This window comes from Pituophis catenifer, unplaced genomic scaffold (assembly GCF_029215685.1).
Source record: "Pituophis catenifer annectens isolate HBS135680 unplaced genomic scaffold, rPitCat1.0.hap2 SCAF_3, whole genome shotgun sequence".
In the NCBI taxonomy this organism is placed as follows: domain Eukaryota; kingdom Metazoa; phylum Chordata; class Lepidosauria; order Squamata; family Colubridae; genus Pituophis; species Pituophis catenifer.
The window spans coordinates 141,514,789-141,539,295 of NW_027256883.1; the positions used below are offsets into that span (position 1 = coordinate 141,514,789).

The 24,507-nt window shown below is 35.5% G+C and overlaps 1 protein-coding gene across 5 annotated transcripts in view; it reads left to right on the plus strand.

Moving 5' to 3' along the window:
* Positions 1-83: 83 nt before the first annotated feature.
* The window catches only part of FUBP1 (far upstream element binding protein 1), a 29,920-nt gene continuing 5,496 nt past the window's right edge, over positions 84-24,507 (plus strand). For 3 of the 5 annotated variants that reach the window (XM_070941248.1, XM_070941245.1, XM_070941246.1), the window contains exons 1-19: positions 84-281; positions 3,863-3,953; positions 4,699-4,761; positions 5,549-5,590; positions 8,912-8,951; positions 10,093-10,142; positions 10,232-10,303; positions 10,520-10,577; positions 12,891-13,053; positions 13,138-13,236; positions 13,329-13,430; positions 13,745-13,847; positions 13,936-14,036; positions 15,214-15,355; positions 16,711-16,871; positions 18,196-18,347; positions 18,740-18,819; positions 20,219-20,344; positions 21,701-21,775. In XM_070941248.1, coding sequence (XP_070797349.1) covers positions 168-281; positions 3,863-3,953; positions 4,699-4,761; positions 5,549-5,590; positions 8,912-8,951; positions 10,093-10,142; positions 10,232-10,303; positions 10,520-10,577; positions 12,891-13,053; positions 13,138-13,236; positions 13,329-13,430; positions 13,745-13,847; positions 13,936-14,036; positions 15,214-15,355; positions 16,711-16,871; positions 18,196-18,347; positions 18,740-18,819; positions 20,219-20,344; positions 21,701-21,775 — 1,834 coding nt within the window. In that variant the 5' untranslated portion in view covers positions 84-167. The remainder of the gene's footprint in view (positions 282-3,862; positions 3,954-4,698; positions 4,762-5,548; positions 5,591-8,911; positions 8,952-10,092; positions 10,143-10,231; positions 10,304-10,519; positions 10,578-12,890; positions 13,054-13,137; positions 13,237-13,328; positions 13,431-13,744; positions 13,848-13,935; positions 14,037-15,213; positions 15,356-16,710; positions 16,872-18,195; positions 18,348-18,739; positions 18,820-20,218; positions 20,345-21,700; positions 21,776-24,507) is intronic. The other 2 variants (XM_070941247.1, XM_070941249.1) reach the window with 1 other exon arrangement.

Genomic DNA, 24,507 nt, shown 5'->3' on the forward strand with positions numbered 1-24,507 from the left:
CAAAGTCTCGCGACTTTTGCCTAGGCTTCTCGCGAGGGTATTAGTGGCCTCCCCTCCTCCTCTCGCGAAACACGATGCGACGCAAGAATGTGAAAGGCTCCCGCCCGCCGCCATTTTCTTTCTTTCTTGGCAGGCTGGTAGGACGGTAGGAAGTAGTGGAAGGAGACATGTCGGATTATTCTACGGTGCCCCCTCCTTCTTCGGGAGCACCCGGCGGAGGCGGAGGAGGTGGCGGGGCAGTCAATGATGCTTTTAAAGACGCGCTGCAACGGGCTAGGCAGGTGTGTATTACGAGCCCTGAAGGGATTTTTCCCCACACCCCTGACTGGCTCCTCAGACTTCCAAGCAGGCCGCTGGCTTCTCTCATTCACCCCTCGGCTTCTTTCGCAAAGGGAGACAAACCCAAGGCCCACCCGCACATTGCGGAGGAACTGAGAGCTACCTCCCCCTTTGAAGGGCTGGGATGGCTTTTCTTTCGGGCGGCTTTTTTCAGAACTCGGTTCAGATTTTTTTTTTTTGGTCCTACAAAAAGCGCGGAAGGCCAAATCGCCTGGTATCCATTCTGTTGCCGCTAAACGGTGGGAGACGGAGAAGGAGGGACAAAAAAGGATTAGATTGAGATTCGAAAGAAACGGAATGAGTTGACTTTTTAAACTCTCGCGTTTGGCGGAAAGTTATTTCCGTAACATCCTTCTACTTCGCCTTCTGGAAATGGCGGTGCCTTCGTTTCTTTTAAGAAACAAAAACTAAAAGGCAGTCGGGTGTGTCCGGTTGTCTGAACACCCCCCCACACGCCCCTGTCGATCCATCCATCCTCTCCCACTGTGCAGAGGGGCTTTACTTAATCCCCCGGCCTAATGCTGACTTCTTGTGCAATATTTTCCATTATATTCGCTTGCGTGTCGCTCGCGGGAAAATGTCGGTAACGGGGAACTGTCGGCGTTAGAGCGGATTCCTCGTAATCTGGTGCCCACCGGTTCTGTTAAACTTCAACTTTTCCGTGCACAAACATAAGCTGCACACTGTGTGTAATAATTTCTTTTGTTTCTATAGGAAGGCCAAGGAGGCACACACACACCCAGCTCTGGCCCACCCATTTTCTTAATTTAATAATAAAACGTTGTAGAGATGAAGTTAGTTAGGGTTTCCAGGTAGTCTTAATACTTAAACATTGCTCTTGACCTTTCTTTTAGTTTTGGGCTTTCTATGGCTAAAAATAGGTGTTTCGCCTCTTGATGTTGGAGGTGTTTGGCGCTGTTCTTCCTTATGGGAAGCAAAGCTAAAAGTTGATTTAAAATTCTTTGCATTTTTATTCAGAGAAAATTCACCTAATTGAAAAATGGGTGAAGCAGTCTTGCTGAAGCATTTTAGTGAAGTAGAAAAAGAATGGACTCTCTTGGCTTCTGTGAGCTGTTATATTACTAAAGAGATTATTTTAAAATAATGTAACGTGAGGTTTTGTTTCCTGCTTCCCTTTGGGTTATAGTTAATGTTTTAAGAAACACAAAGCAATTTCACATTTTTAAAATGTGATCCATTATAGAAACAGAAAAGCATATATTTATTCAGTGGAGACCACATGCTGTTTTTCAAATACAGAATGACTTTCAGTGTTTAGTGCATCAGCTTAAATAGGAATAAAATCACAGTTCCTTTAAAAAGGGATAAAGTACACCGTTAAGCTTAGTGGAAGAAGGGAAGGGAATAGATGACATTTTAAAACTATAATAGCAATACTGTTGTGAGTTAAATGTATGATTAGGAAAAAAACTTAAATGGGTGTTTTATCCTGAAGTTGAGGGTACTTGAAAAAGTTCCCAGTGTTATATCCAGTCCAGTGCCAAATCAAGTTTGACTTAAACATGGCAAGTACAGTAGAACCTCTGGTCACAACCATAATTCGTTCCATAACTTTGGTCGCAACCAGATTTGGTTGTGACCTGAATTAATGCCGCTGCCATACGTAAGTCGTTGTTTGTAAACAAACAACAGGAAATTTGGTGTGTACAAAAAAAAATAGCGCGGAAGGGGAAATCGCCCGCAGCCGTGTCTGATCGCCACCGGAGTATGTGTTCGTGATCAGATTCAAAAATTTTGTGAATTTTGTGGTCAGAACCCGATTTGGTCATGGTCAGAAGCGTTTGTGATCAGAGGTTCTACTGTACCTTCAATTTAATTAGTTCCTTGTGCTGCTTTGTTTGAATAGCAGAATAAAAGAGTTTGAAAGTACTTCAGAGGTCTTCTAGTCCAACGCCCTGCTCAAGCAGGAAACCCTAAACCATTTCAGACAAATGGTTGTCCAATCTCATCCTAAAAGATTCCAGTGTTGGAGCGCCCCCAATTTTTGGAGGCAAGTTCCATTGATAAATTGTTCTGTCAGGAAATTTCTCCTTAGTTCTAGATTGGTTCTCTCCTTAATTAGTTTCCATCCATTACTTCTTTGAATTGGAGTTGAATTGAAATTGAGTTGATTTGGATTTCAACTCAAAATGTCCTTTACTTAAAGGCAGAAATAATGGTTTCACATGGAACAGAGAGGGAAAATGAAATTCAAAGCTGAGCCACTGAAGAGTGAATTTCATACTATTTGAGAACAAAATATATACCTATAAAGTTAGGGATGAAAGAGTAGAAAATAGTGTAGTCAAAGAGATATTGTGGCAGTAGCTATTTTTGAAGTTGTCTGACACTTATACATTGGTGAGCAAATTATTACATCTTACCTTGGGATAGTAGTTAAGGCATCAGGTTAGAAACCTGCAGACAGCCATTTGCGTGACCTTGGGCCAGTCTCTTTCTCTAAGCCCTAAGAGGAAGGCAATGGCAAACCACTTCTGAACAACTTTACCAAGAAAATCGCAGACATTTGTCTAGCCATTCTGTGAGAATCAGAGATGATTAGACTGAAGGGGAAAACCTTACATCAACAGACAATTCAATTGCACTTCGATATTTCATCAAGATTATTTTAAATACCAGTAAGCTCTTAGCAGTAAGCTCTGCTGAAGTGCTCTGAAACAAATGGGATTGACTTTTAGGAGGCACAAATAAGATTGGATTGCTGATAGAAACACATTCTGTGCTCATGTTTTAAAAAGAAGGGACCTATTTATTTATTTATTTATTTATTTATTTATTTGATTTTTATTAAGTTCTAAAATTTAGTATATTTTAAATATGTAGTACACATTCCTAGTCTGTAACTGCAAACCCTATAGTTCTGTATTCTTGGTAGTGTAGTGGTATTCATTCAATTCACATCTCCCCTTTGGCTCTGTTATGGAGGATCTACACAGTTTGATAATCTTACTGAGATGTTCAGCCAAAGTTCTTTCAGTTGGTAGGCTCTAAAGGAAGTAAAGGATTAGGAGGATTTCAATACCAAGGTATAGGTTCTTTCCCAGTTCCTTTTCTTTTAATAGTTTAGACAAAACGGACAGCAGTTAGCTAATAGCAATTAATTTGTTAAGCAGTTTGATAAATAATATACATTAATGGCTGCAATAATTATAAAATATTTATGTTATATAATAAGTGATCGGTGGAGCATGTATAAAACAGAATTATCAGTAATGATTTCTTAATAAAAGGAATAGAATAACAAGAGTTGGAAGGGACCTTGGAGGTCTTCTAGTCCAACCCCCTGCTTAGGCAGGAAACCCTACACCGCTTCAGACAAATGGTTATCTAATATCTTCTTAAAAGCTTTCAGTGTTGGAGCATTTACAACTTCTGGAGGCAAATTGTTCCATGATTAATTGTTCTAACTTCTTGTATGGATGCTAAGTATGCTGCTTCATTAACAATTCAGTAGTACAATGTAATTCTGTTGGTAAAAATAAATATGTATTTTTTTTTCCAGATTGCAGCAAAAATTGGAAATGAATCAGGGACATCTGTGAATTCAAATGATTACAGTTATGGGGGACAAAAAAGACCTCTTGAAGATGGAGGTATGCCACAAGATGCTAATATATACTTTCTCAAAATTGTAAACCGATTGAAGAGTGTGTGTGAGAGTTTGTGCACTTTCTGCTTTAAAGACAAAATAATTCATCTTAAGCACATACATGATCTTTAGATATGACTTATAAAAGCCAGCTAGGGTACTCGTAAAAGTAGATAGCAATGATGTTTACATTTTAAGAATCTGGGAAGGTAGGTAAATATTCTTTGAAAACTCATCTTTGCATTAAAACATTAACAAATTCTATAGTGAATTCAAAACACTCTTCTTGAATTACTCTTTCAGACTTTGCATTGTGCAGGTGCAACATTTTAAAATGAAACTTAGTTTCACCAAAATTACAAATTTACAGATAGATTTTGGAGAAAATGTCTTCTAAATTGTTTGAACCCAGATAAGATGATGCTGTGACCTTTTTTTTCCTTCTACAATATGTTAGCGAAATATATAGCAAGCTTAGGCTCATGGGCTTAAACAAGTTTACTGTGTTTATCTTTTAAAAGTGTGTAGTATTTTTTAAATTCATGAAGACAGATTTCTGATCTTGGAAGAGATGTAGGCTTTGAAGGAATATAATTTTGTTTGCAGAACATTTCCAAGGCTCTTGACAAGGAGTACTTGTGTACTTTAATGAAGTGCCTTTTATTAATGGTGAGGCTTTTAATATTCAAGATTGAGCTAATGATGCTTCAAATGATGTATGTAATGTATTCTTTTTATTTTATGTGTAGATGGCTCTTGGACAAGTCCGAGCAGTACAACACACTGGGAGGGAATGCCCTCTCCTTTTAAAGGCAGGAATTTTTATTTATTACCTGTGTTTAGTATGTAAACGTGAAATGAACTAGTGAATCTTTTGCAATGGATGACACACACATTTCTTGGAATATGTGTCTGACTTTTACTGCACTTAATCATGGTGGTTCGTGTATTCCTTAATATGGGGTGGGAAGGAAACATTTAAAGTAATTTTTATCAGATTTTGGTTATCTACGACTTTCACTCATACTAAACGAATTTGGATAGTAGCTATGGTAGTGGTTTTGAATCTCCTGTTTGAAGTTTTATGCTGTGAAATTTTCAGTATTTGAAAAGGAAGCTTGAATGACAGTCCCCAGTTTGAGATTGTATTGCTATGTGTTGGTTAAATTTTAAACTTTGATTTTCTGTTTAATATTGTGGTTGTTGTCAGACTTAATTGTAGAATGATTATTTCTCACAATGGTGGTTGTTTCAGTTTTTGTTACAGAAGCATCATTAGCTTTAGTGTCAAATTACTAATAATACAGTTAAATGTTTGTTACATTTTAGTGCCTGGATATCCATGATACCGTTTTTAAACCTGTGTTTTTATTGAACATGATACGTGATAAATGAAAGTACTTTGCATTTTTCCCCAATTACACTAACCAAATGTTAAACATATAAGATTTTTCTTTGTTTAGATGATCTATTCCCTGAAAATTCAAAAACATGCTAAAATGCACTGGACAAGTTGCGTTCTGAACTTCTGGAACAGCCATTTATTTAAGTTATCTATATTTATGACCCAAAACATTTAAAAAATTCTTAATTTTGCAGATCAACCAGAACCTAAGAAAGTTGCTCCCCCAAACAATGATTGTAAGTATTTATAATTTGCTGTAACGTTATCATGCGATTTAATATATACTGTACATAAATTAATGCTGCTATTTAAGTTGTATATATTGATCTATTCTGATTCTCTCCATTCCTAAGAGCAGACATTTGCAATTTTGTATTATCTTGCTATGCACAGGATTCTGCTAGGTGGGATACCAACAGGAGTAGGAGCAGAGCTCCTGTTAGTCTCTGATAATAAAAAATCAGGAATCTGGTACAGGTAATCCTCAATTTGCTACCATAACTTGGCCCAAAATTTCTGTTGCTCAGCAAGGCAGTTGTTAAGTAAGTCATATCCCATTTTATGACCTTTTTTGCAATGGTGAAGTGAATCACTACAGTGGTTAAATGAATAATGTGATTGTTAAGCAAATCTTGCTTCTTCCATTGAATTTGCTTATCAAGAAGCTTCCTAGGAAGGTTGCAAATGACAATTCCAAGACCTTGGGCCACTGCAACCATTGTAAATACTGGCCGGTTGCCAAGCACCCAAAGTTTGGTTATGTGACTGGATTTGGTGCAACGGTCATAAGTGTGTGAGAACTGGTCATAAATCACTTTTTTCAGTGCTTTTGTAACTTTGAATTGACATTAAATGAATGGTTATAAGTCGAGGACTACCTATACCACTTTTTCCAACTAAGAAATTTTATGAAAAGGCATAAACTTTCATGAGCTATAGTTCATCAGCTGCATAGAGTGGTTGTCCTGCATTGTAGACAGATTGCTGATTTTTGCTAGTAAGTAGTAATATATAAGGAACATAACCTTAATGAATAACAAGTAATCAATGCTGTTTGATAAAAAAAAAGCAACCCAAAATTAAATTTGGTTTTGTGTTAGTGAAACGGAATAATAAAAGGTTGTTTATCATTTTTTCCAAATAACGGGTTAATGTTAAACCTTCAACTGACATCTTTTTAGTCAGGAGTCTTTTCTAATCTACTTGGGGATTATCTATATTCTAATAATGGTACACAAGATTTTACCTACAGGAGAAAATAGATTTAAAAGGATATTGCATAATTCAGTAGTTTAGATATTTTTTAACACAGTTCCACTTAGAAAGTTATATTATGGCAGGAGTAAGTATGTGCAGTTGTGATAAAATGTTTTAAATTTTGCATGGGTTACTCACTTTTGCCATTCTCTAAGCTTGCATGGTCTTATTGTGCGGTTTGGCAAGGGGGGGGACTATAGATGCAACTTTTCAAGTGGCTGTTTATAAACTTAAGTAATTTCTGTTTGGGGGGGTGCAGGGATTTTTGAGTCAATCTTGATTCACTAGGATTATGTACCAAGAAATCCAGAATAAGATATATTTTAATTAAAAGACAGTGGCTATAAAGTCAGATGGGTTTAAAACCATAAACCAAGATTTATAATAGTGGTTATTGAGTTTCCATACTACTCTAAGCCAAAACCTAACAAACATATATAGAATATGACTTACTTATTTATAGTTGGTTGCTTAGGTGTAGAGATTCTTAAAATTCTACACCTTTTTTTAAAAAAAGCTTCCTTTCCAAATAGAAGACAAGATATTCTACATCTAAAAATGTTTTAGTCACAAAATGTAATGAAACATTTCCTTGAATTTTTAAGCCAGTTAAATAGAAATAATGGAATCCTGTAGGTAGACTATTAAAAATAATTTACATTATTTTGTTTTTTTACATAGTGAGATTATAAAGTTTAGCAATATAAACTCTTTATCTCCTGTGAGGTGTTTATGTGGTGTTCATTTTCTTTTTATTATTGATGTATTGATTCCAAGCCACATTTTGGTAGTACACTGTGCTACCTCTGTAGAAATGTGTATGATACTGCCAACAGTTCCTTTTACCATGTTGAATCATACTGTTCTATCAGTAAATCAAACTTTGTTAGAATTCTTTTGATTTTATTTCAAAATTGATAATTATTTTAATTCATTTGTATATTTAGTTTTCTCAATTTGATGAAGGTAGAAATGAAAATTTAGAACTTGGACTTTAAAATCTTTTTTTTTCATCCCTTCTATCCAGAAGTAAGATCTACTGACTTACTACCTAACCTAATGTAATTTAGGTAGTTAGATTTAGTATTGCAGCCGGAACAAAATTTAAGATAGTGGCTGTTTTTGTTAAATCTGCTCAGCGGTTACAATTACATTGAACCATATTGAAGTACAGAGTTACTAGGTTTAGTTGAATAACATCTTTATTGTTAGCCCTTTATATATGAAGCATCATTTAGCTTTTTCCTTATAAAACTTGGTTTCATTTAAAAATATAAAAAGTTAAAAATGAAGCAGAATAGTTTCAATCAACTTTGAATGCTAACCAGCAATATTTTATTGAAAAACCAGAACTTTTTTCTTATTAATTGTTGATAGTTTACAGTTTGAATGATTACATGATAGTATTGAATACAGCTACCACTTTTTTATGTTATGAATTTGCATTTTAATTTGTATAGTTTATGAATAAAAGCCCTTAATGTATTCAGCTAAATGCAGAGGTCATTTCTGCTTGAAAACCATATGTATGACAAGCAGGGCTTTGGTTTATATAGTTCTTCCTGCTTCGTATTCAGGTATACATTGAGTGTTTAGGGGAGTGGAAGCTCATTAAAGTATTGTGTAATGCAGGAAAACACGTGGAGTAAAAAGAAAGAACATGGGGGGAAAACTTTTTAAATGAAAAAGCCCTAGACCATCCCAGCATCTAACACATCTTGTTTGGCCTTAGAATTAAACAGGATCAGGCCCTTTAATAATGGTAGACCTGTAGATGCTATCAAATTGTAAACTATAAACACTTCCTGAAAGAAACTAGTTGACAACAACTTCCAGGTGCTGGCTATCAAACTTGATTTAAAGAAGACTTTGCCTTGGTATTATGTGGTTTTTTCCTTCCCTTTCACATTTTTATTTTCAATTTACATAAGCTTCCATTTGCCTTTATTTGCCAAATAGTAAATTATTTTTGCTTGCCAAGACTTGCAAACCATAGCTTGTCAGTTGATCTAGAAGTAAACTAAAGAGAAGGAATGCTAAACTAAACATACCAGGTGGAATTGACCAAGTCAAATACTTCCTCTGTGCTTTTTTTAAAAAAAAAAAATAGTACCAATTTTGAGCTACCTCATTCGTGGTATATTTCTGGGTTAATGATGTTTTGTCAAAATACGTAATGTTAGTCAAATGCAAATATATTGAAGTGAAACTAGTCTTGCATGTTTTTGCAGTTGTGCGTTATATGCCATTATTGTAGATAATTTGGTGAAATTATCAAAGTATGTAATATTTCATTTTAGCTTTTGGAAATCAGTTACCACCCATGCATCAGCAACAGAGGTAAGATTTTATTTCTCTTTAATTTGATCCTTATTCAAGGTAAAAACTTTTATTGGTTTGTTTTAGAAATTTAGAAATTGTTGTGTTATCAGTATCAGAAATGTGCTTTGGAAATTATATTATCCCTTGTGAGCAGACCAAACAACTATTGGTTGAAAGTAATGTTCATATAGTTATTTCAATCAGTAATTGAAATAATTATAGCTTCAACTGATTAGGGAATTTTTATTTACTGTTTGCCAGATAATGTTCATCATAGGTGACATTGAAGCAGATGAGGTAATTAGTTGAGTAGGGATAAAAAAAATAGATTTTTAAGTCACATGTTAAACAGCTATGTAGCTGAAAATGCTTGTTTTATACTATGCTACTTCAGTGAAAATTAATTGCATTTCCTTTAATGCGCCATTACACTCAGCAAGATAGATCTAGTTTTCTCCATTAGTTTGAGTTCATATGGCACAAGTCGGATTGTTTCTCACACTTTTTTGAAAATAAGATGCCTATTCAGCATGATGCAGGCAATATATTTTCTCTTTGTTGCAACACTTGTTAAATATGTTTGTTGTATATACCAAAAAAAGTAGGATGGACTGCATTAGATTCTGCTATGTCTCTTGAAATCTTTTAATTGTAATTGTACTTTCTTTGTCCTATTAGTATAAAACATTGCCATAAATAATGGTGCGTTCATTTGAAAAAGAAAATTTAAAAGTTCAAAATGTTATTAAATAGTTTTGGTGAAATTTTCTAACATTTTAGTTCCCATTTATGTTCTTGTTACATATTTTGCTTTGTATGTGACTTAACTTTACTAAAAAATGAAATAATATTATGTATCTTTGAAATGCATATAAATTGCAATAAGTTACCAAAATCATACGTTATAAGTGGCTTCAGCATTATTAAAATTTTGATCTTTTAACTAATTGGCTAATGCTTGACTACCTGTGTTAAAATATTAATGGGCTACATTATTTTTTAGGCATAGTTACTTAAACAAATATGGAAACCAAAGGACATTAACTGAGTAGAAATAAAATTAGCAAATATATATATTTGATTTGCTTCTTTATTTGGAGAAAATACTTTAGTTCTAACTAGGTACAAATACTAGTTTGTGATGCATTTCTTTCTCCAGGTCTGTAATGACAGAAGAATACAAAGTTCCAGATGGAATGGTTGGATTCAGTAAGTATATATATTTACTACAGTATATTTAAAACTTGTGGAGTGCATGGTATTAATGCATTAACTGATTTGTTTGTCCATTTCTCAAGTAATTGGCAGAGGGGGAGAACAGATATCTCGCATACAGCAAGAATCTGGATGTAAAATACAGATTGCACCTGGTAATTATTTCATTTTCTTTATTTTGCTAGGTTACAGTTGGAACATAATTTATTGTTGCATGCACACAAATTAATTTTATTTTCTTAAATTGTCAGTTTATGTCAATGAAATTGAAACAATCATGAATTAGTTGAGTGATCTGTTGCTAAAAATCTTAAAAGCAAATTACTAATATCTGCTTACAAGTATTCATTCTATGCTATTTACATTTGTAGATAGTGGTGGGCTTCCTGAAAGATCTTGCATGTTGACTGGAACACCTGAATCAGTACAGTAAGTTTCTTCACAAATGCTTTCAGATCATGTTGAAACAATTTTTATTAAGAGTTTTCTTTCCAAATATGTTCAGTGTTCTAACTTTTCCTAATTAAAATGTCCCAAGCTATATGCTGCTGCACACGAAATATATCTAGTTCTGACTCTGAAATATGAACAATCTTCAGTGCAAAGGTTTCTGATTTTTCAGTTGAGTGCTTTTACCTAATCCAGGTGTCGGCAACCCGCAGCTCCAGAGCCACATGCGGCTCTTTGGGCCCTCTGCTGTGGCTCCCTGTCCCATCACTGGTAGGCCTCCCCCCCACCCCTTTTACTTTTTTGGCTATTTTTGGAAATCCGGGCTGGCTGAGGAACGATCACTAGCCGCTGCAGAGGCTTCCCTTCGGGCAACTCTCCTCTTGTGACCCTCTGGCCAGCTGTGGCTGAACTGGGAGCATGCGTACACATGGGGAGACCCTCCTCAAGCAAGCACCAAAGCATAGGAAAGGCGCGAGGCGGGCGGCTGCTCGCTTAAGGAGGGTCTCCCCGCACATGCGCATGCTCCCGGCTCAGCCACAGCTGGCCAGGGAGTCACAAGGGAAGGAAGGTTACCGGAGAGTGCAGGAGCAAAGTGGTCCTATACTTGCCTTCGCGCCACATTTGCGCATAAGGCAGCTTTCACTTCCTGCTGCTTTGGGCTAGAGTTCATGCCCTCTGCTTGGCTGAAGAGGTGTAGGTGGTGGGGGATGAAATGGCAAGGCGATGGCCGGAGCCACAGTGCAGGAGAGAACCGCGTCCTTTTAAGACCCTCCTTAAGCATGCACGCCTTTGCTGCACTTTGACGCTCGGTTGCGGAGGGTCTCCCACACATGTGCAAGTTCCCGGCTCAGCCACAGCCAGCCAGGCGGTCGCGAGAGGAGAAGGGGGGGAAGGAAGAGGACAGTCGCCTAAAGGGAAGCCTACACCGCTGCTGGCGATCTTTCCTCAGACAGCCCGGATTTCCAAAAAGAAGAAATAAAAGGAGTAGCAAAGTGCCCCAAGAAGAGCTTGCTGGCTTGGCCCAGCTGTGGCTTTCTAAGAGAGAGAGAGAGACCCACACATACAGAGCGAGGGGGAGGGGACGCAGACGTAGAGAGACATATACAGAGTGATAGACAGAGAGAGGGGGAGAGAGAGACATAAACACACACACAGTGATACACAGAGAGGAAGAGAGAGAGATAGAGATACACAGAGAGGGACACACAGACAGACACATGTAGAGTGATACACAGAAAGGGGAAGATAGGGAGAGGGACATAGAGATACAGAGAGGGGGAGAGGGAGAATGGTTTTGTGGCTAGGTAGGCGTGGCTAGGGGGGTCATGTGACTGGGTGGGAGTGAGTGACATCGAGTTGGCCATGCCCACCCAAGTTTTGTGGCTCCCTGTATGTGTGTGTGTTTTTTTTTGTTTTTTTTTTTTGTTTTTTTTGTGGGAAACAGGTCCAAATGGCTCTTTTAGTGTTTAAGGTTACAGACCCCTAACCTAGTCACTGAAAAATATTACTACTTCCAGGTTGTTTGGAAGATTCAGTAGCTCTACTGAGGCTAGTTTAGAGGTAGTCCTCAACGTAGAACCAGTTTCTTAGCAACCATTTGAAATTACAACAGATCATGAAAGAAAGATAACCCAGATTTGGAATTCAAATGTTTGCAGTTCTGACATGGCCATGTTTTGAGCGCCCAGCAACCAGGCCACATGTACCATCCACAGTCGGATGACAGCAGTTTACAATGTTTTTTCCAACATATACTTCCAATTCCTGGAAAAAAAAAAACCATCCCATAGCAAACAGTGAATTTGCTTAGCAACCAGTGCAAAAATTGTTATGAAGGTCCAATCACAAGATGACCCACTCTATAATGCTATTATTTTAAGAAAAAGTGCAATAGGTACACAACATGTTCACTTTCGAAGCCTGCATTCACAGTGATTTGTTGAATAGTCTTTTAGCAATACTTATACATTCATGATCAGCCAAGTAACAAAGTTTTGGCTAGAATTCAATTATAATTGTTTTCTCAAGTCGCACACAGCAAGTGAAGTGTACTATTGGTTCAGTGTGGCTGTTAGCAGTATGAAGAAATCACATGCATTCTCATTTTCTCTACTTTTCCCATTTAATATTACTGCAAACAACACATTTCAAAGTTTAAAATCAAAAGTCAAAAATAGACTATTTCATGATTTTTAGTTAGCAACCACCCTAAATATTCTGTCAATTGTTATTATGTTATTTTTTGTTCATTTTTAATTGCAATTTTTTAATTGCTTTTTTTTTTTTTTCAAGATCTGCAAAGAGATTGCTCGACCAGATAGTTGAAAAGGGAAGACCTACACCAGGATTCCATCATGGTGACGGCCCAGGAAATGCTGTCCAGGAAATCATGATTCCAGCTAGCAAAGCTGGATTAGTTATTGGAAAGGGTGGAGAAACTATAAAGCAGCTTCAAGTAAGCTGACAGTTTTTATTTTCTAAAATTATGTGTGAACATTTAATATTTTTATAATCTGAATGCATTAATTTTATTAAATAGGAGCGTGCAGGTGTTAAAATGGTGATGATTCAAGATGGACCACAGAACACTGGAGCAGATAAGCCTCTTAGGATCACAGGAGATCCTTACAAAGTCCAAGTAAGAACAGATTTTAAACGTTAAATTGTATTTTTCCCAAGAGAAATTATTGTAAGATCATTGCATCTTATGTGTACTCATTTTTCTTTCAGCAAGCAAAGGAAATGGTTTTAGACCTAATTCGTGATCAAGGTGGCTTCAGAGAGGTACGAAATGAATATGGATCAAGAATAGGAGGCAATGAAGGATTAGATGTGAGTATGATGAATATTTTAGGCAAATTTGTACTTTAGGCCTGTGTTCATCCTTATCTATGGACAAACATAAATTTCCGATTCCTTTCACTAATTTAAACCGTCTTGATTATGATGCTTTACTCCCTGTTAAATACTGATCATAAAATTGACTTTAAAATGCTTAAAAATACTGCAGACTATCTAATTTCTCCTTCAAGTATTCTTGCTCAGTTGATTACTGTTGAGTATAACGGTGTTTTTCCTAAAGTAACATATTGATTTGTTTTAAAATTCATTTTTAACATTTGTTAAAATGTATTGTATTTCTTAAGGTACCAATACCACGGTTTGCAGTTGGTATTGTAATTGGAAGAAATGGCGAAATGATAAAAAAAATACAGAATGATGCTGGTGTAAGGATTCAATTTAAACCAGGTAGAGTTCCTCCATGGGAAAATACATAGATTGCATGTTTTTATCTATAATACTTAAATACTTGTAAAAATACTTATTGCTCTTGTAGATGATGGAACAACCCCTGATAGAATAGCACAGATCACAGGACCACCAGACAGATGTCAGCATGCAGCTGAAATTATTACAGACCTCCTTCGAAGTGTTCAGGTTGGTTAATAGTTTAGCCAAGTTTTTAATATCTCTTATAAAATATTGATGTTTGCTTTTTCATAACCTTTATTAGGAAGACGTGTGCATGAACATTTTTCTGTTAAAACTAATTGAGATGTCTGCAGTTTATAAATTTGTATTTCACTGGTTCTGTGCCTCTAGTAATGAGTTTTATTCAGCAGTAATGCTTTAAAAGCATTGCTTATAAACCATATAAGATTTTTGAAACAGTCAATTTCTTAAAGAAGAAAGATACTTGGCTATTCCAAACGTGCTTTTTCAAGGGGCAACTGGACTTAGTTTTTCCTTGAAGACACTTCACTTCTCATCCGAGAAGCTTCATCAGTTCTTGGATGAGAAGCAAAAGGTCTTCGAAAGTCCAGTTGCCTCTTGAAAAAAAGCACCTTTGGGATAACTGTGACCTAGATGACTGAGAATCTCCATAGACATAAAGCTACTTGGAAATTGATAGACATAATTTTCAGTTGGAAGTGATGGTGATGCTAAACTTGTGTGCTGTGCCATGATCCTTACATTAGGAGTCGGTGTGCTATGCCCGCAGGTACCACAGTTATTTGTGGCATTCCCAAATATTTTTGCATATACCCCGAATTATTTTATGACTGATATCATGTGATACTGCCAGTTCAGTGGTGTTTTCACTTAATCTCCCCATGTCCCTTGCTCTCAGGAGGGAGAGTAGAAATCTTACAAGCAATAATGGCTTAGAATGATTTATTTCATTTATATCCTACATTTACTCTGGGAACTCAGCCTAGTGAATTGTATTTTATTTTCATAGCATAGGTTGAGCCAAGAGTTCATGAACATTCCAGAATTACCAAGTGAGGTTCATAGTCAAGTGAGGGCTTGAACCTATATTACTATTAATCCAGATCCAGATAGTAAGCTAGCGTAGTAGGAAGAAGAAAAATCAAGATGGTTATTGTTTTGTTCAGAAAAATGTTTTCTCTGTTTAAATGAAAGTTTGGTTGTTTTGATTGGTAGTTCTGTGAAGAAAAATGACATACTGTTGACTTTTACAAAAGTCTTACCTGCCCCTCTCTTGTTTTAAGGCAATTGTATTTTCCTATAAAGGCAAAATAGAAATAATGCTTCTGCAGAACACAATATTTTTTCAGTATTGCTAATTACAATTCTTTTCACAATTTAGGCTGGCAATCCTGGAGGTCCAGGGCCTGGTGGTCGTGGTAGAGGAAGAGGTCAGGGAAATTGGAATATGGGACCACCTGGTGGACTGCAAGAATTTAATTTTATTGTTCCCACTGGAAAAACTGGATTAATCATTGGGAAAGGTAAAAAGCTTGACTTGCTTCTCATGAGATAGAACAATAAATAAGCCATTTTCCTGTTTGAGGTCAGGAGATGGCATTATCGTTGAATAACTCATTTCCCGGTCCTTGTTGAAGTATCTCCCTGATAATAAAATCTGGCTGCAGAACTTTTGTACAGAAAACGATAGCAACTAAGATACAGCAAATGAACTTTACCCAGTAGTAGTGTTACTGTATTTAGCCACCTTACACTGAAAGTGATTACTTCTGGAAATGGACTCCTCATTATAAATAAGAATTCTTCTATCCTACAAATCAAAACAAAACAATAGGATTTATGATACCGCCATCCTAGGAAAAAGATTGGACCATATGTAAAGTCTTACATATCCAGTAAGGAATTGAAACTAGACCTCACTTAGTTAACATCATTCTTTGACTTTTCTTCAGTGATTTCTAACTAGGTGTAATACTGATTGCAGCTAATTTATTTCCCTAAACGTTTCTTAGAAAGCAGTTTAAACTGCTTTTTCACTATCTATTACTGTTCCTGAAATCTGTTGTTTCCTGAATTACACTTGAACATTCTAATTCTTTTCAATTTTTATAAAAGTGTCACATTTAGAATAGTTCTTTGGGTAAGATATGAATCACATCGGCTGTCCAAATGTCAACAAAATGAGTGACTCAGCTAATAATAATAGCCTTTATTGTCATTGCACGTCATGTATACAGCGAAATTGGTTTAGCTCTGTAATCTTTGGTTAATTCATTCACAAATAAAAACCTCGTGATTATTTCAGTTGAAGCAATATTTGAAAATACATTCCATGTATTTTTCTCTCATTCCTGCTACTTTGTATACTCATGATACTAGTTTTATTGAATGCCTCATACAGAAGATGAAAGTGGAACTTTCAGTGGAAAGTGGGTTCAGCATTAAAACCTGCCAAACTCGGGACTCTCAACAACATACTGTTCTATTTTCAGATATGTATGTTGCAAATGTATCTCTCAGCTTCTCTGATTTCTTAAAGCAATTAAAGCTATTCAGAGTTTTCCAGAATCTCGACTGTGAATTGAAACTGTGGAACAGCTTGGAACTACTGTATAGATGACGACACAAAATTACATGGTTCTTGATCTCCAAGAAATAAAATTTACCACTTACAACTAGGAACAAAAAATGGGTTAAAAGTCAGGCAGAAAATAATGTTTAAAACTATACATGCTATATCAGTAGCAATATAATGTCGCCAAGATAGTTCTGTTCTCACTTCAGAAGCAAGCAGAGATGATTTTTGTTGTTATTCTTTCTAATTAAGGTTATTAATTTACATAGATTACAGTATAATATATTTTTTTTGTAAATTCAGGTGGTGAAACTATCAAGAGCATTAGTCAGCAATCTGGTGCAAGAATAGAACTTCAGAGAAATCCACCACCAAATGCAGATCCCAACATGAAATTATTTACTATTCGAGGGACACCACAACAGATTGATTATGCTCGGCAGCTCATAGAAGAAAAGATTGGAGTGAGTTCTGGAAACAGCTCTTTGTTAATGTTTTTGTTGTACAAACAGCTGGCTAAGTACAGAATAGGATTAGCTTTTTAAATTTTCTCTTTGTTCAGAATGATATAATATTGCTAGCTTTGAACAGTCCCATTTAAAATTACAATTGTCAAATTTGTTGCCTATTCTTAAAAGTCTAATGAGAAATTTAAATGGGGATTGCTTGTTCTGCACAGTCTACTGAATGATGAGAATTCAACGTATTCATTAAAAAGTGTATAATTTAGTAATATGAAATACAGAAAATTAATAATTATGGAAATTATTATGAAATGTCTATATAAATTGTCCTCAAGTTACAATGGTAACTGGGATTGGGAATTTCCATCAATGGGTGAGACAATCAAAGTGTGATGTAATGTGTCCACATGCTTAGCAATGGCAAGCCCAGAATTCCCTGTTATTGTTAAGAACTGTGGGACATTAAGTGAGCATGTCCACAACTTCCTGCTAACTTCCAACAACCAAAATTGGGGGAAGCTGTCAAGAAGTTGCAAGTCCCAGGCAGCTTGCAAACATGCAGTAAGTGGCTGCTGCCAGGTGGACAAAGGAAGTGCATGGATGGTTGGGGTGGCATAATGCAAGAGCAGCAGCTTGAGGTGGCAGCTGCTGCATTGGAATATATGCAAGAGTCTGCATATATTCAAGAGATCGAAGGACTGGTGATAACTACTGTTCACTCATTCAGTACAGTCATAACTTTGAACTAGCGCTCATTAACCAAGAACTATCTGTAATTTGAGTAAACTTCCCTTTGATCTCTTACTTCTCTGCCGCCATCTGTTCTGATGTGGGCAGAGGGGTTGCAAGCTAAGGAGATAACAGTTATGTTAGAGATAGTCTTCAGGTTATGACCATTCGTTCAACGACTAAAGTTATGATGGCACTGAATGAATTATAATTCGGACCAGTCCTTGAAATTCTGGATGTCCCAATGTGCTTGTCAAGTGGCTTGCACTTACGATGGTTGCAGCATTCTACATACACGTGACACTAATTTGTGATCTTTCCTATCGACTTTCCACAAGCAAAGTTTTTCTTACCAAGCCATGCCGTGTTTTTAGGAACTGTTGAAAACAGGCTGCATATTAAAAATGTATATCCTCATTAGTTTATCAGCTTGAGGAAAGAGAACCCTTCCACTAGTTTTAGTAATAGCCTGTTTGTGTCTATGTAGGTGTTGCCCTTAAGTCCAGTGTTCTTAAACTGGGGACTATCTGTACAGTGTAATCTTACACTTGCTATTGATGTAGAATAACCTAACTATTATAACTTATCTTAACAGGGTCCAGTAAATCCTTTGGGGCCTCCTGTGCCTCATGGACCTCATGGTGTTGTTCCTGGGCCACATGGACCCCCTGGGCCGCCTCCTGGGGCTCCAATGGGACCTTACAATCCAGCTCCTTATACCCCTGGCCCTCCTGGTCCTGCACCTCAGTAAGTATTGTACACTAGTAGATATGTTTGCAGAGCAAGATCTTGTTGGATTGGGATCTGGATTTCATCTGTAGATTCTATGCAGTTTTTAAATGTGTTCTATAACCAAACTCTTAGAAGCATTCACTTTAGAGATTTCTCTAAGAGAAAGGGTATCATTTAACTGAACATTTATTCTGAATTAAAATATATATTATAAACACTTTAATTCATATTAGGTGTGCTGTAAATCATTAGTTCTGAAGCATATATATGACGGGATTCTAGTAGGCTTTCTAGGCCAATTCTCTTCTTTATGGAGATAATCAGAACTTTCTTAGTAGATTTCAATCTATCTTTTGCAGCAGCCATTTTACTACTTGATCTAATTATATATTACATTTTCATTTTAGTGGACCTCCAGCACCATATGCTCCACAAGGATGGGGTAATGCATATCCACATTGGCAACCACCAAATCCCCCAGACCCTGGTAAGTAAAAGCAAATGTATAAATGGTCTTAGTTTGCAATGAGATGCACATTAATCACATATTTTAGTAAAGAAAAACTAAATCATTCATTAAGACATATTCATTTGTTTTTGGCAGTCTAATAGCAAATTAAAACTGTTATGCAAAAATTACTTGTGAATAGGGTCATTCAAAAACATTAAGACACATTTAAGCACAGATAGTTGTGAAAACCCAGTGTCTATAAATTATGTTTACACATAATCCTTGACTAACAACCACAATTGGGACTGGAATCTCAGTTGTTGGGTAAAGTGGTCATTAAGCAAGATGCCCATTTGACTGTTTCTCTCAACTACTGCAATCTCAGCACTCCTAGTTGTGGTTGTTAAGCAATCTTGCAGGTTAAATGGAGAGAGTCCCAGATAAGGAGCACAGGGTGCCTTGGCAGGAGACCTTGGGAGGTTCTGCTTAGGAGCTCAAAATCCAAGCTCCTGAACAGAGAGCCACACCTGGCCTACACCAAACTGCCCTGGGCCTCCCCCACCTGCCTGAGATACCTTACCCATACTCCTTACTTTACTGTGCTTCCCTCCACTCTGCTTGGATTTTGGGAGCTGGCTATAAAAGACCTGCCTATCAAACTATTTCAGCTCCCTTCTGTATGGAAGGAAACTCCTTCAACAGGTGCTGGAACAAAGTTAAAATCTGGCAGAGAAAATTGCAAATGGCAAAGGCAGGATCGCAGGCCACTTTATAGCTGGTCTAAACTTTGAACAATTGCCAAGCATCCAGTTCACAATCATGTGACCATAGGAGTGGTGGTGCAACATTTTGCAACTGCCAGAAGTTCGTTATGGGCCATAAAGCACCCTTTCCAATGCCATGATATCTGGGCTGTCATTATATGAACAGTAATGAACCGATTACCTGTATGTTGAATATTTCAGATAGCCAAAATTCACCCTGAATTAAATATGGAGTTAAATTTAGAACCAATACTTTAGATTTTTAAAAATATGACTTTAAAATATGACTTCATACTTGATAATACAGCTAGTGGAATTGCTTTCTAAACCAGCTATAAATGTATTTATTATTCAAAAGAAGGTACCACATGATTTATTGCATTTCCTCAAGCTTGCATAAAATGCAGTCCAAATCTTAAAACAACACCTCAATTCCAAAAGTGACATTCACATCAAACAAACCAAAATAATGCTACTTTGAATGAAGAACAATCTTAGTACAGACCCCATTTTGTATTGCTTACATTGATAGATGGAGAGAGGGGGGGGGGGAACTATTTTACTTCTGGAGAGTTTATTTTATAGATCTATCTTTCATAAGAATGAATGTAAATGGCAACTGATCTTAGTGATCTTGAGATGTTGAACTAAATGCCATGCGTAATTTTCAGGTAAGCCAGCAGATCCTAATTCAGCAGCATGGGCAGCCTATTACGCCCACTACTATCAACAGCAAGCACAGCCACCCCCTGCAGCTCCACCTAGTGCACCACCTGCCACTCAGACTAACGGACAAGGTACCGTGCTTGTATCAATATAACAAATATACCAAAATAGCTTTTTTAACATTGAAGTATCTTATTCAAACCTTAGAATATTTTGAAAGAGTTGTTTTATTATAATTTCATCAATTAAATATTTGAAGCTTTGTATGTTGTAAGCTAAAATCAGTAAGACAAATCTAAAGATGTTTGGGACAGCTAATTTATGATAAGGCATTAGATTGATGAGAATTTTAACCAAAGTTGGGCTGGGATTTGGGCAACTTTCCAGTAATCTCCATATCTCTTCCTTACTAGTTTTTTTATATTCCAAGCAATTATGTTGATGAGCCAATTAAATACAACTCCCAGGATATCATCCTTCTCATAAAATGTGTCCGGAATTTAAGAAATACTTTTTTTCTAAAGTTATTCCTCAGAAAAAAAATCTAAATTCATACAATATGCCAAAATGTTTTAGTAATATGGGAATGAGCCCCGAGCAATACTAGACTTGCCTTTTCACTACTGCAGTCTGAAGTTTGTATACATTATCTTGGCTTTCAGTTTATGCTTTGCAAGCAAATGGGTTACTCAACTTTGTTGAAATTGAGTTGATGTTAAATCAGGGTATAAAATCCTGCACTGTGTAAAAAAGGTGGGGGTAATAGGCTTGTGAAGTTAATACCATTCAAGCTTGGTTTCGTAAAGAAATGTAGAGTTTCAGTTTTAATTTTAAAGTATATAAGAGAAATATGACAATAATCAGCAGGAATTGTGAAAAATAGTCCAGTAGAACATACTATGATTGTACTAGGTGAAAACCCAAAAACTGAATTTGAATCTAAAATTAATTCAGATCAATTTAATGATTTAAAGGTTTATATCATGTTTCCAATCAAATGATTACACATGAATCGACAAAAATAGTGTTCTTAACTTGAATTGTATATTCTTCCAAGTATTCTATTTGGTTTAATGATGGTAACAATGTGGACACATGCAACAGCAAATGTTGCCATTACAAGGGTTTTGTGTGTGTGGACCTCTAAGGGGCACATATTAGTCATGGAGACAGATTGATTTGTGCATAATGACTGGTTCCAATTAAATATAACTGAAACAGCTGAATCATTGAGGAGGTCTGATTTATCTCCCCAGATAAAGAAATGTACATGTCTTAATGATTAAAAGATGGGGCACCTGCAGCTAAATTCTGTGCATGATAGGTGCAAATAAGGCATTTCTAAACTAAGACGTGCGAAGTATTCGAAAATAAAAATGTTAGCTCTTGATGTAAGATTTTTACTCTTAATTAGAATAAAATATAAGTGATTGGAACTGAATCTTTTTAGTTTTTTATTTTACTCACACTATTTTTTGTTCAATCAGGAGATCAACCAAATCCAGCACCAGCAGGGCAGGTAGATTATACCAAGGCTTGGGAAGAATACTATAAAAAAATGGGTATGTTTTATTTACTTTTGATTTTAGTATTTTACTTCTCAGAAGTTTTACTGATTCATACACGATTTTATTTTGAAAAAACAAAACTCCTTTTGTGATTTGAGTGTGCAGAAAGCTTTTATGGCATCTTTACATTTACAGAGGAAAAGGTGCATTCTGCAATCTAATTTTTGTAGTTTGATTTCTGCAACAAAAAACCAACAACTAGGAGTAGTCTTGCAAGCATTATCATTTATATGGGAAAAGTTAAGTTTAATAAGGTTTATTTGATAGACTTAAACTGGGCACATTTCCAAAACTGCCAAAACAATTTTTAGTGGAAACATTAGTACTTGAGACTAAAAGCCACTAAATGAATCCAGTCCATTGCCTCATGTCAGAATGTTTCCAGCAGCTAACATGGGAACAAATAAGAAAAAAGTCAAAAATTACTTACCAAACTTTAATTTTTACTGTTCCATTATGGTCGAAAAAAATAAAATACATTTATTATAGTCTTTGACTAGTCTTCGTAGTAAAAATGAGAAACAGTTTAACGCAAAAAATTGTTATTGGGAAAGAAAAAAACAATAGGATAGTATAACATCTCATTTAAAATTTTGCGCAGTTGTATGACATGGTGAATATATTTAGCCACCTGTTATTTGAATGTGGGGTTAGCATCCCTTAAAAAGTAATTAATCTAAAATTTATCAGAGTGGCCCTCATATTTGGAAATGATTGAGAGGATCAGAGCATGTCTTTGAGCATAGTAAAAAGGACACAAGCATGAGTTTACTTCCCTGAATCCACAAGGGAAAAGTCTCTGCAAATAAGGAGTCCCATGAACTCAGTAGAATAGACCTAATAGGAGGGCATCAAAGCAGGCTCTAGAAGACGCCTATCTATACTTGCTTAGGGTTAGATTGTATTGATACTTTGCTAGGGAGATTCCATTGTGATCTGCTGTTTCCTGTTTCTCATATCAGATGTGTTAAGACAGAATTTTTGTGTCAAAATTAAATAATTCAGCAGTTAAACTGGATCCAATTCCATTCATTTAAAAATATATATCTACCCTTTAAAGTGCAAGACTCCAAATCTTCTGATACTGTAAACCCTATTCTGGTATTAATGTTCTTGAAAGCACATATAAGTAAAATGTATTCATAAAATGCTAGTCCTAGAATATTTTATTGTATCAGCAATATTTACCATTTTCTTTATATTTTCCATTAAACAATAAAATTGAATCTGAATCACAAATACAGCTATTCTAGTTTCATGTTCTGTTGTGAAACTACATTTAATATGGAAGTAGTAGATATGAAATATGTGTGTCCTTTTTGTTAGATAGGTGAATACATGCAATAGCTCTAATTTTATTTTGTTGGAAGCCACATATATGTGTTTGCATTTGCATCCAGTGCCATCAATGAAAAGCCTAATTTGAAATAGGAGATTCTCTCAGTAATTGGTTCTAGTCTGGTGTTTGCCAGAATTAGATGTTAAAATTATGCCATCTTAATAGTCATTATCACAATATTAATTCCCAAAGTGTTCTCAATCTAATTTCCTTTTTAATAGATGCAAGAGATTTTAAGTGTAAATTACTTTCACAGCAAAATAAGAAAATATAACTTGCACTCCTGATTTTGATAATTTGATCCATTTTATATATTCTATACTAAATGCTGTATACATTTCCATTTACCATATTGAGTTTTGCTAAAATTTGGCACTGGTTAATTTTTTTGAAGGACTTAATTGTATATCTTCTAAATTCCTTCTAACTTTGTAACACTGAATCTTAAATACTAATTATTTAAGGTTCAAATTAGCATGTTATAATTTTTATTTTTATAAATAAAAGTTTATTTTTTTTAGTTTAGAATTTTTATCCTTTCTCCAGTGAGATTAGTAGTTGGCAAACTATTTTTGACAACATTATATGATGTTATAGACAATTGTCACAGAGGTGACATCCCCTCCTACATGTTAAGTATACAAATGTAACCTAGTTACAATTAGTGTCTATCCCAATAAGGTGTTGCTTATAACTAGTTTTGATAGTTTCAGAATTGGAATTAATAGGATTAGAAAATATTGTAATATCCGTTTTTCTTTTTGTGCCTTCATTTTTCTCAATGCAACTGTCTTCAAAATATGAATTGTCTTAGTTTTGAAGTATTGTATTCCACACATTTTCATCACATATAGAACAATTCACTTCAAGCTAAATTTAAGTAGGTAGGGTAGGAAAATTCATGATCATCAGATATAATGCTCTTTTGATGTTAAGCATGCTGCCTAAATTGGTTTTAGATACTAATTTATATATAGTCCGAAGAACCAGAATGAACTAATAATGGAGAAACTGAAGCCATAGAACTAAATAATGTATTCATATTTAGGTACCTATATGAGCTTTTGGACATTATCTTAACATCCATCACAGAATTTATTCTGAAAATAAATGCATAGCAATTTGACATATGAATAAGAATTGAAATATTAGTATTATTTTAAATCTGTACACCATTCTCGATTTACTTTGTTAAATACAAAACGACTGACCCATATGTATCTTAAGTTTCTCGTTATCCATTTTCTTTTATTGTTTATATTAAATATAGTTGGAAAAAAATTGAAATATTTAATTAAAAATAAGATTAATCAGCAATAAGTTGATTTAAAAGCAGCTTTATGGTTGCTGAACGGTTTTTGCTATTCTGCATTCTTTTACTACATGC